This window comes from Rousettus aegyptiacus, unplaced genomic scaffold (assembly GCF_014176215.1).
Source record: "Rousettus aegyptiacus isolate mRouAeg1 unplaced genomic scaffold, mRouAeg1.p scaffold_m13_p_2, whole genome shotgun sequence".
NCBI lineage: Eukaryota > Metazoa > Chordata > Mammalia > Chiroptera > Pteropodidae > Rousettus > Rousettus aegyptiacus.
This window is the reverse complement of record NW_023416295.1, coordinates 158,693,258-158,706,183: the sequence shown is the minus strand read 5'-3', so window position 1 is coordinate 158,706,183 and position 12,926 is coordinate 158,693,258. Positions and strand designations below refer to the sequence as shown.

Genomic DNA, 12,926 nt, shown 5'->3' with positions numbered 1-12,926 from the left:
AATAAAGATTTATGTGAGAACTTCAAAAAAAAAAAAAAAACCAAAGCTCATATACCCCTTATGAAATATTCCATTTCACCTCTGGCAGTAATCCATGTCTTGAAATAGACCTCGATACTAGTATAGTCATACCAGCTTTCTTATGGTCAGTGTTTGTATGGTGCACATTGCTCCATCCTTTTGATTTTCTTCCGTGGTACTTAATTTGATGTTAATTTCATTCAATACATTTTTTTATTTCAGATAGTAGAGTTTTCAGTTCTGGAATTGGAGGGGGTCCTTTTTTCTAGTTTCCATCTTTCCTAATTCTCCATCTCTTCACCCATTTTATCAATCTTTTCCAACAGATTCTTTTACATGTGTATTACAGTTATTTTTAAAGTCTTCATCTGCTGATTATAACATCTGGGACTTTTGAAGATCTATATGACTGTTTTTCCCTTGATTGTGGGCCACATTTTCCTGTTTCTTTGTATATATAGTAATTTTTCATCATATACTATATATTGTGGGCAACACGGTATTGATGATAGGTGATCTTTCTTGGTGGAGCGTTGAGTTTTGTACTAATAGACTTTTAAACTGCTAAGGAATTGCCTTGATCTCGAGGAAGCCTGATAGAATAGGCTTGTTCTTGTTTTTCACTTATTTTTCACTTAGGCCTCAGTTGTAATCCTTTGTCCTCGCATCTTTATTCTTAAAATGTGGCCCTCTAAGAGAGTCGATGAAAAGCACAAAGTATTTAGTAAGTCCCTTTTACTTGGCTGGACTTGAATTCCGAAACTCGTCCCTCTGGCACCAAGCATCTGCTGAAATCTCTGCTCAGCTCTTTGAACCTTCCAGCTGTTACATTCTGCTGGATTCCTGTCATCATGTGCGAGTACACTTTGGCGGTCAGCCAACAATTTGAGAATTTGTGCACAGATTTGGGGGCTCCCCACTGTCTCTCTTTTTTTCTGTAATATCCTTCCTTAATTTGCACCTACTCTGACTTTACCACACTCTGACTTCTGAACCCTCAGTCCAGTCAATCAGCCTCTTTTTGATTGAGCCTGTCCTTACCTACTTTACAAGGTGAGAAGTGTCCTCGGTGGCGGTGAGGGGACCTGTTTAAATGTGGATCTCATCTAGTTTGTTTCCCTTATTTCAAAGACCATGCCCCCTCCAGTTTCTGCACATTTTCAGTCATCCCCCAGGCATTTCAAATAGTTATTTTAATTCTGATTTTATACCGTTCTTTAGTTCAAACTGTTGTTACTAGAAGTGAACTCCCATTACTAAAAAACAAACAAATAAATAAAAACTTTCTGTTCTTTCTAGGTAGAAGCTGAACATTCCTGAAAGGTATCTGTAATAATATAATATTTAATAATATTAAGAGATAACTCCTTTGAGTGTCCAGGATCTGCTAACCACCGTTCCAGGTGCTTTATCCATCCAGGTGCTCTATTTATCCCCAATTTACAGATGAGAAAACTGAAGTGCAGAGAGGTTAAGAAACTTGCCCAAGTTCATGTAGGTGGTAAATAGGAGCCAGAACTTCAGTCTACATGGCCCGATGTCATTGCTGGCTCTCTTGACCACTATATCATGATGCTATTTAAGTGCAGGCCGGTTGTTCCTTGATGGAGTTTAGAGGGGATTCAAATGTATAGTAGAGAACCAAAATTAATAACCTTTACGATTCCTTTAAACCTATGAGTTCATTACACTATAAAATTATAATCCCCAATTAAGTATTAATTTTTATATCAGAAAAACTATTTTCTCTCAATCAGAAATCCAGAAAATGTACATATCGAATGATATTTCTATATCTACTCAACCTTTGCAGAATCGTTTACTTTTTCTTATTTTGGAATTTGACTTGCAGCACCTCAAGCAGGGCTGTGTATTTGTGGTTACCTAGACTGCTGCAGTGCTGGTTGCACACTCGGTTCATCCTGATACAGTGTCCAGACTGATCAACGAACTTACTTCAAGCCTTTCAAAGCATCGCCTTTGATAAACCAACTTACCTGAAGCTGTTCAAGGCATCGGCACTTTGAAGTTTTGAAAATAGCCATTTTGGTGTGTTTTTCCACGCCACCTGAAATATATTTTTAAAATATTTTTAACCAGTGAAATTACTCCAAGAGAAAAGCCACATTGAGATATTTTTTCTCAGACAAAAACAATACAATTTTTAAGATCGAAATATCCCTTTCCTCGATATTCTTCCCTTGCTACATGTCTCGCAAATTGTTTTAAATTAATGGAAAATGGATGTTGTTTTGCAAAAATAAAATACACAATACCATTGAAAGTCTATAAACTACAAATCCCTTGAAAGTCTAAAAGCCTTGAAATAATCTACGAAATGGGTTACCTTTTATGGTGGACTGCTGTTGAAGACACGGTTCATTGAGAGTATTCTCTCATAAGGACACACAGGAAAAACTGTTTTCGGTGATTAGTACCAGAAATACCAGTGCTTCTCCTAAATTCACGGTCTGCTTTTCCCTAACAACATGGTCAATTTTTAATGCATTGTATGTACTTATCAATACAAGCTGCAGAAAAGCACACAGCCACATCTTGGCCAACCACTAATAATTGTAAAGGTCACAATAGCATCTTTTTCAAGAAATTAATTCCTGGCTCCATCTTACTTTTTGTACCTTTGTTTTCTTTGCCTCATTTTTCTTATGTGGTTTTAATTAATCTCATCTTTGTGTTGAATGCATGTTTGAAAGAAACCTTAAATCTCTTTTTGAGCGAGTCTGAATATAACTAAATGGTCTAGAATTGATTATCACAGTTTTAAAAATGAAACCCACTGAACTGTAAATGAAATTGAGAGGCAAATGAAAACTTGAAATTTACGAAATCATATGAAAAGAATTAATAGCCTTGATAATGAGGGTCTTGGAAACCACCAAGGAAAAAAATAGGTAAACACACAAGTAAAAAATTGAGCAAAGGTCCTAAAGAGGCATAAAATAGAAAAAAAATGCAATGGATCGATGACAAATGTGAAAATGTTCAACATCAGTTGTTGTCGAAGAAATCCGAGTCAAAATTTAATGAGACATTTCCATTAAAAATGGGAAAATAAATTCATTTATTTCCTCATATTCCACCTACCTTACTCCTTGACCTCGAGGAGGGAGACAGAGCATGTGTGTTACATGGAGGCAGCAGGGAGCTGGTAAAGACGGGTCCATCATCAGGGAGATACCTGGGCTGAATCTGGAATGATGAGCTGTGTCGTTAGATGTTATTTTTTTATTTTTTAAGGAAAGGACCACCTAAGTGGCGTTCCGCATGTGCAAAGTGTCTGGCATATAGTGAGTACTTGATAAATATTTTTTAAATAAAAAGAGTGATAAAAGACATTTTGGCTAGGAAGCAAAGTCATAGAGTAATGAAATCTATCAAATGAACAAATGTATGCATGAATAAATGAGCTAAGTTTGTCAGGGAGATTTAATTAAATGAACAGCTTCCACAGGACAAGACAAAGATTTGATTTTTTCCCACCTCCTACAGATCATTACCATACACCTTATTACTAGGAAGGAGAGCTCTGGATAATTTCTTGAAATTTAATTACATCCTGATTTTATAGAATTGCATTGGATGAACCGAACCACAATGTCTAAACACTACCAATTTGGGCATTTTCCCAGACAATAGCCTCTGAAAAGGTCCAGCTGTGCTACACAGCTTAGGGAATGTGAACAGTTGCCTCAAATCTCAATACTTCTTAGTCTAAAGATTCCCTCCCCCACCTCCCCTGGCTATTAGTGAAGATAATTAGATATGTTACAGAAAATATATTTAAATGTTAACATTGGCTGTTTCATGGTGGTAAACTCTGGGCTAACTTTTTCTGGTTTGCACCTTTAAATATATTTCAAATTCTTTACATTGGTCCTGAATTGCTTTTATAATGATGATAAAAGAAATCAGTTCAAGAAATCTTATGAATCTTATGGGGGGTGGGGGGATTAAATTAGGAAAGTTGTGAAACTACTTAGAAATCTTCAAATTACTTAGAAACCTACTGAGTTTTCACATTGTGGACAATTTTAAGGGAGGGCTCAGGATGATTTGTACTTGGGCAGAATGTGGTTATAGACCTGTTCCATGCTAAGCTATTAAATACAAAATATATAAATGTTATCTTAAATATCAAACAGGACCAAAGGCAATTTAATAGCAATTAATTTTGTGTTATCTCCAAAGCGCCAGTTGAAAATGTCCGTGTTTCCATAAAATGCCTCTGCCTCTTAACCCAGCATTTTAACTAATGAATTTAATTATGAAGAGAACTGCTGTCATTGAAGCCTTCTTCTTAATCATGCCTATTTTTATGACAAAAAAATAATATGTTGTCATGGAAATTTTAGTGTCAAAAGTTGCAATTCATAAAGCTCTATTGAAGTGTAAAGCAAAAATAGGAAATATGTTTTCAGTAAAGAGAAACTTCTTAATATATTTTTTAAAACATTGAAATTATGAATAGTTGATGGATTTTACAAGTGAACCTCATTTTGTAATAACAAGTAGTCATGTAAAAAGTTCTGCATATATCTAATTTCAGAAAATCAAATAACTTAAAATATAACTAGGGACCTTACAATTGATAGGACTTGTACAGGGAAGCTGCCTCAATTTAATTAAACATTTATTGAGGCTCTACTATCTTATATTAAAAATTAATATTTTCATAGATTGAGTTTGCTAAAATTGAGCACACCTATAGTTTGACATTAGTTTCAAAATGATTTTTAGTTGTCATTGAAACCCTAAATAATGGAACCAGATGGGAACTACTCACTTAACAGTTGTATGAGACCAGAGTCATTACTCTCATTTAATGGTTACTTCCTGATAGGTGAGCCAGTAGCCATACAAAACGTGCCAGCCAATAGGATGAGAAAGGTGAGTTTGTTTTTCATTGATGAAATATATTATGTATGTAAAAAAGTAGATAACCATATAACAAATCCCCAGCTTAAAAAGAAAATTTTACAAATATAAATGAAACCCTCTGGGCATTTTTCCTAGACCACATTCCCCTGCCTTCGTGCAAAACCACAAACTGATTTTGGTGTTGACCATTAACTTGCATTAACGAAATGTTTTTAGCACATACCTATGTACCCATAAATACTTATATAATTTTGTTTTAAATTTTATATAAATGGTATCTTCCTATGTGTATCCTTCTGCAATACTTTTTTCTTTTTTCCAACCTGTTTTTGAAGTGTATCCAGATTAATGTCTCTGATATATATTAAATAATAATTAATTCATTTGTAACTGCTCTTTAGTAGTACATTATTCATTCATTTATAACTTCTGTATATACAATTCAACTGTATGACTACACTATTATATATTTATCCATTCTCCACTGAGGGATATTTTGTAGGTTTCCATTTTTTTTGCTATTGTAATCAATGCATGGGTGGGAGCTTTTGCGGGGCTATACCACAAGCATTTCAAATGTGATAAAATGAGAAAGAGTGGCTAAACAGTTGCCCTCTGGGTCCATTGTTTTCTCCTATAACCCACAGGGGCTTGTCCAATCCTATGCACACATAGATAAATAAGTTAAAGATAATATATATTTTTTTATGGATTGAAGATGTTCATAATGACATTACATATATTTCACCTAAGTTTCTAGGTGTTGTGGACATCCTGTAGGTTCCAAGACACATTAGCAAATGATAGCGTACAAGCTAAATGAGACCCAGAGGGGTGTGGGGCCCAGAAGGGTGTGGGGCGGACTCACACACTATGACGACCTTGAGCTAAGGTGTAAGACTGTACTGTAAAAATATAACGACACAAAGCTATGTGCCAAAGGGCACTGTTAAGAGCCAAATGAGCAGGCACAAGAAGTGCTTTAGGAGTTCTAGGAGCCCTGTTATTTGTCATTTGAACAGGGATGGAGAGATTTATATAAGGTTGTCTGGAGGGGGAAGGAAGGGCAATGCAGACCAGAGGCAGAAACCAAGTTTTTAGTAGTCCCAGAAATGTACTATTTTCCCCCTGCAATTCAGTGAACAGTCAGCTGCGGTGGGGAAACGTGTACAGTGCCTATACATGAAGCGAACCAAGACTACTGCATTGAAGGCTCTGAATAGCTGGCAGGTGGTCAATTTCTAAAAAAAAAAAAAAAAGACGATCTCTTAGAGATTGATATGAAGAAAGATATGGAGAGCACCGGGGTTTTGCTATCCGTCATTTAACTGCCGTACTGGCTCCTATTCCGACTCCCCGCTCCCCTCTTCCCTCTCCCTGCTTCCCTCTCTCCCTTTCAGTTTGCCTCCTGTCATTCTGTGTTATAATTAAAACAAATAGAAAACTTTGCAGGTGTCTGCTATAAAGCATTTAAAGATACTGTATATTGCATGAAAAATAAAAAATAAAAGCAGCTGCTAATTGTGTAATTTGGTCTTTAGAAAAAAACCTGAAAGCTATCTCTGGAAATGAACACATCTTTCATCCTGGTAGGTTTTTTGAATTTTCTTTTTGTTTGTTCTTCAGCCCAGTTTGGCACCATTTCTCCACTGCCTTGTACAGAAAGTCACAGCTCTAATGAGTGAGTGTCGTTCTTATTTTAGAAGAGATGGGAGATTTCTGGAATGATGGCTTAAAATGAGGAAACTGAATGCAAGGTCTGGTGCAGTTTTCGACAGTGTTTCTCTCATTCCAAATAATACCTAAGAATCGCAGCATCTGTAAGTTACCAAAGTGGAGAAAAAGAAAGAATGTGCTTAATATTAGCTGTAATAGATGGAAGGGACCTTCCTTATCCGGAAGAAACCAATATACTGGCACAGATAACACTGGGGACATCCCCATGCTTTCTGGGGGGTCCACTCAGATCTACCAGTCATTTAGAAAAATCTGCTCCTAGGGCAGACCATAGGTATTTCTATTTTAGCTCTAGGCTCAGATATGTCTTCCTCTCCCTTGACTTTCAAATTTTATCAGAGCAGTAGAATAGGCACAAGGGCTGGAGAAGCCAGTTTAGCAACAAAGAGCTCAGATTTCCCAGTCAGACTGAGCTGGGCTTTAAATCCTGGCTCTACCTGTGATCATTGGCAAGTTATTTAACTGCCTTATGCTTTCGTTCTCTTCTCTGTAACATGGGGTCAGTCATACCATGTGCATCATGGTCATAATTCTTATGAGGACAGAAGGAGATGATGCATATGAAGTATTTACCAATACAATGCCTAGCATGGTAAATGCTCCGGAAAGGGTAGACGATAACAGTAGTCAGTGATGATAGAGGTGGTGGTGATACCTTTGTTTCTCCTCTTTTCAGAGCCTCATCATGCTATCTAGCCTGGGTCACATCCATCCACCCATCCATCGACCCATCCATCCATCCATTCATCCATCCATCCACTCACTCATTTAACAGACCTCTACTATGTGCCAGGTGTTGTTATAGGGTTCTATAAAACAGTGCATGCCTTTATATCCACTAATATTTAAAATAAGGAAAAATAAAAAGCATGCAATTAGTGAAAACTTAATAATTAAGCAGAATGAAAGACATGTATATATATTTTCAGGAAACTAACATTAGGTTGAAGTAAGTGGACTTGGTTATTATGCTCTAGCTCCACACCTGTATTAAACGTGTACTACCTTTGGCTGTGCTTTTTTGACCCCATTGGTTAACTTTGCATGATAAATTATAAACTTCCTTGGGAGAAACACAAAACCCTTAAAAGCATTCTCTATCCTAGCAAGAAATTTATAAACCCTGGCTGCTGGCCAAAGGATTTTGAAAGCTTCATTACATTAGAGCCATCACTATCTGAATGGCTTCTCCAGTTGATCCTAACTTTATCTCATAAGAGGGCATAGTCATCGGGCAATTTTTTTTTCAGAATTTAATGGAAAATATTGTGCTCCTTTCTCTTTCCCTTTCACTACAAAATAGTTTCCTACTGGTCTTCTTGCCTTTGTTTCTTCTCTTGCCATTATATACTTATCATCTCCTTAATCACCAGTAGCGGTACCCTATCACACACTGAATCAAGCACACAGTCTTCACTCTAGTTTAACCCTTAAAGTTTATCTTATTTTCTATTATGACTGTTCACTCCTGATAGGTAATAGGAAAGTCCTTTGCACATATAGCATATTCATTTTCATTTTTATGCCTCTGTTCTTTTACAGCATCCTACCTACCAGCAAATTCTCTACCATCAAAATCCTCAGAATCTTCTTGTTCAAGACTCATTTACTCTATGTAGTATTCTAGGACAGTTAGTTCTAGCTTGGCTGTTCCTAGACTATGGAGATTTGATGCTAAAAGAAATGGGTCAGAAGTCCATGACCCTCTTCCAATTTGGCAAGGAAATGATAACTCTTAGCACGATGACTTACTATCATCTCACTTAATTTAATTCACACAGCAATCCTATTAATATTCCCATTTTACTGGTGAGGAAACGAAAGCTTAAGCAATTTGTTACTTTCCCAACGTAGAACTAGTAAGTGATGAAGTTACTAGTCAAACTCAGATCGATGTAACTTCATAGCTCATTCTCTAAACTTTTATGCAATGTTGCCTCTCAGAAGTATAAAATATAAAAAGTCTAATTTTCTACAGATTCCTTCCCAAACTCTGTAATAAACTTCTAAGGTTGAACTTACCATGTGTGGAGGTTTAATCCAGAGTTTCTCTTCCTTGACACTACTGACATTCTGTGCCAAATAATTCCCAGCTGTGGGGAGCTCTCCTGCAAATTGTAGGATATTTCGCAGCATCCCTGGCTTCTACCCACTAGATGCTAGTGGCACTCTTCTCTCAGTTATAACGATCAAAAATGTCTTTGGAGATTGCCAAATGTCACCCTAGAGGCAAAATTCTCTCCAGCTGAGAACCACTGTTTAATTTAATCTTGCTGTTTGGACACACCTAAAAACATCTTAAACACGGACTGTATCAACATGGGACTAGCTGCACTGGGTACGATCATATTTTCTATGACTAGCTCTGCAAGACAGTCTTAATAAACAACAGCATTGTCGTTCAATTCAAATGCAATTTAAAACGTTAGTTGAAAGAATAATTTTAAAAGAAATTTAGCTTGTGGGGAAAAAAAACAAATTTTATTTAATTTTTTTTTTTTTGTAGGAGGACAGTTCTAAAAACTTATTTCAAACCAAGAAAAACATTAGCATGTAAAAGATGTTCAGGGAATTATTGACACGATCCAGTTGAAAAGGCTTCCTCCTGACACGATACAACCATTAGCAAGATCGAAAAGTCTCTCAAGACTGAATATAGATGGCAGCGAGATATCAAATGGGACCTGAGGAAAAGCATAAAAGTATTAATGAAATGCTTTATTTCAAACTGTTGGCTGAAGTAAAGTTCTCAAAACACACACATACCAATTCCACATAACAATTTTATGGGAAAAATATTTAATTCTTGCCTAAGGTAAGACACAAAGTTTGACATCTCTTACACTGCTGAACTGTCATGTACATCATTTATATACTAATAAGGTTCATATCTATTAGTCTATAAAAATGAGCCTATAAAACAGCAGGTACTTCTAGAAATATGGACTATTTGTATTTACATAATCATTGTGCATGATTGCAAATGTAGGACTTTTGGCTCTACTCCTAATGAAATGATTTCCTCTGCAACATATTGTCCATTTGACAAATCTCCCTCTTTCATTTTGAGCTGAAGTCCTGCATAGTGAAGCCAATTATGGAGCTTGCTCTCTGAAAGAGGCAGTGTGTTACCACACCGAGGGCTGGTGTAGCCAAAGTCATCTGAGCAGACTGAAAAATGGAGCAAGACTGTTTTTGTGATCGTAGCACTGTTTATTTGATTGTGAGAAGGGCAGGACAGAGAGAACAAACATGAAGGAAATAAAACAAACGTTTCCCAGTCATGCACATCTAGATGCTTTTGGAGACAAATGAGGAAATGTCATGTAGAGTGACCACAGTGAACTAGATCCTTGTGGGCCTGAATCCTGGTTAGCAGTCAGAGGACAAGTTTTATTAATTCCTTGTCTATTTGTTAAAAGAATCTTATTTTCGAGAAAACATAATGAACCTACAATTGGAGGCTCATTTTTCTTTCTTTCTCTTCACTCTTTCGGATTAAAAAATGATGAAAGTATTCCAGTGCTTTCTATAACTTCAAATAATAAAGAGGTGAATACATGAAAAATTAATAATATCCCCCTTCTCGCTTCTTGAAGTAATTAAGTGTTACTAGTTTGAGTAGTATTCTATAAATTTTTAAATCCTCATACAAGTGTATATTCATGTGGGGTTTTTTTTCTTTTCCTTTTCTTTCATTCCTTTCCTTTCGAAATAGAATAACTAGATTTTCTTTATTTGCTTTTTCAATTACCAATATGTAGAGAAATCCCCTCATTAGTCAATTTGGGGAGGCAGAATAACCACATGGAAGTTAATGGTGTGCATTCTGGAGTAAGCCTGATTCAAATCCAGCCCTCACCACATGCCAGCAGTGGGAGCCTGGGTAAAATATTTGATCTGTTTGAAGTTTAATTTCCTCACCCATAAGATGCAAATAATAATAATTCCTATGTAATATTGTTGTTACAAGGATAGAATGGCTTTATACTCATATTATGCAGTTGACCTTGAACAATGCCAGGATTAGGGGTGTTGACCTCCTGCACAGTCGAAAATTCACATATAACTTTTGACTCCTCTAAAATTTAACTATTAATAGCCTACAGTTGACCACAAGCCTTACTGATAACATAAACAGTTAACATGTATTTTATATGCCATATATATTATATACTATATTTGTATAATAAAGTAAACCAGAGGGAAAAAGTTATTAAGAAAATCATAAGGAAAACACATTTACAGTACTATATGTATTTATTGAAAAAAAATCCATGTGTAAGTGAGCTCATGCTGTTCAAACCTACGTAGTCAACTGTACTTAGAACAGTGCCTAGCACAAATACTCAATAAAGGCCACATGTTGTTATCATTATTGAACACATTATTTTTAATGTTTACATAATGTTTACATGAGATGAACATATCCTAATTTACTCAATCATTCACCACAGAAAGTGTTTCTAGTTTTTGTGCATGTATATATATATATATATATATATATATATATATATATATATATATATCTTGGGTACAGGTATTTTTATTTCTATATTACTGATGCTGCAAGGTGGATGGTTTAGTCAAACGGTGTTTACATTTTATTTTTTAACATTTCTTGCCTAATTACTTTCCAAATAAGTTACGACAATTAATACTTCAATCAGAAATGTATAAGGGTTTTTCCACACCCAGAGTAGCATATTATTATGGAATATAATAAACCCTTTTGGGGGACCATTTAATGACTATTTTTATTCAGAAAAGAATAATGGGAAACATTTTGGAGAGATAATATTGACTGGTTTATGAATAAGTCAAAAATATGTGATTACCATAATTACTTTGGTTATATCTTACTGCTATCAAACTGTACTAAACAGTCAGTCTGTGTATTGATGAAATACCTCACATCCAATAATATCCTTTACTAGATGATTTTCAAAGTAATATACAAAGAAATAAAAATTAACGTTAAAATATTTATATTTTTTCTTGTGCTATATCTGTTACTGTAGAATTCTTCTCATGTTAAAGATAAAAAATGGTTTTTAAAAAAGTAAAGTGGCCAAGTTAGTTTTAGATAACATTAGAAGTATCTTTATGACATAATTTATATACTAATACAAACAGAGCACTTTGGCCTCTGACTCTTGACAATGAACCTGCAGAAACAAGTGGCTGTTTGGCAAAGAATGAAGATTAATAGCTGAATTTATTTATGAATGCCACAGGCGAAAGCTTTGGGTCAGGAAGATAAAATAAAAACAATTGCCATCCAGAAGTTATTAATTTTTGTCTGTCCTCTGGAAAGCACAAATTACCCTAAAATATCAGAATTTACCTTTGTATGTGTGTGTGTTATTACCCTTCCCTTTCTAGACACCCAGACATTTTAAGCCCTTCAGTAGACAAGTCAAATGCTTAAAATTTCAACTATTTCTGTCATTCTATAACATAGTAGTTCATATTTTCCTATTGCTAAACACAATAAACTTTTGAATGAAGTATAATGTGCAGACAGGAAAAAAAAAGAAATCTTAAGTGTACAATTTGATTTGATCATTTTTTTCAAAATGAACATATCCAAGAAGTTCCCTGGTGCTCCCTCTTAGTCATGAGGGCTACCCTCCTTCCAACAAAGTAACCACTATTCTGGCTTCTATGCTGCTATGCCAATATATTTTTTTACTTGGTGTGTGTGTACACGCGCATGCATGTGCACATGCATGATGTTTGTGTTTTAACTATATTTAAGTAGTAGGATCATAAAATATCTCTTCTGTGTCTGTCTTTTTTGCTCAACTTTGTATTTCTCAAATTCATCCATGTCGTTGAGTGTTAACAATAGCTTGTTCATTTTTATTGATGCATAGTTTCCACTGTATGAACATTTCACTATTCATTTTCTGGATGCTGGGCATTTGGATTATTTCAAATTATTATTTCACAACTTTATTTCAGACTTTTTGCTGTTATGAATCCATGTGACTTTGGTATATATATGTACATATTTCTGTTAAGTATATATATAAAAGCGGAATTTTCTGGGCCATTGATTATGCATTTATCTATCTTGAAGCTGATTTTACCAGACAGTTTTATAAAGTGATTGGTCAATTTATAGCCTCACCAGTAATGTATGAGGGCATCAGTTATTCTACATCTTCACACACTTTGGTCACTTTACTTTTTAATTTTAGCCATTCTGTTGCATGTTTTGAGATGTCTCTTCATGTTTTTAATGTGATTTCCCTGACAACTAA

The 12,926-nt window shown here is 35.2% G+C and overlaps 1 protein-coding gene across 11 annotated transcripts in view; it reads right to left on the bottom strand.

Annotated features, from left to right (window-relative positions):
* Window positions 1–6,383: 6,383 nt before the first annotated feature.
* The window catches only part of CFAP54 (cilia and flagella associated protein 54), a 233,219-nt gene continuing 226,676 nt past the window's right edge, over window positions 6,384–12,926 (bottom strand). For 7 of the 11 annotated variants that reach the window (XM_036237282.1, XM_036237283.1, XM_036237286.1 and 4 more), the window contains one exon: window positions 6,386–9,341. In XM_036237282.1, coding sequence (XP_036093175.1) covers window positions 9,222–9,341 — 120 coding nt within the window. In that variant the 3' untranslated portion in view covers window positions 6,386–9,221. Of the gene's footprint in view, window positions 9,342–12,926 lie in introns of all 11 variants that reach the window. The other 4 variants (XM_036237287.1, XM_036237289.1, XM_036237290.1 and 1 more) reach the window with 2 other exon arrangements.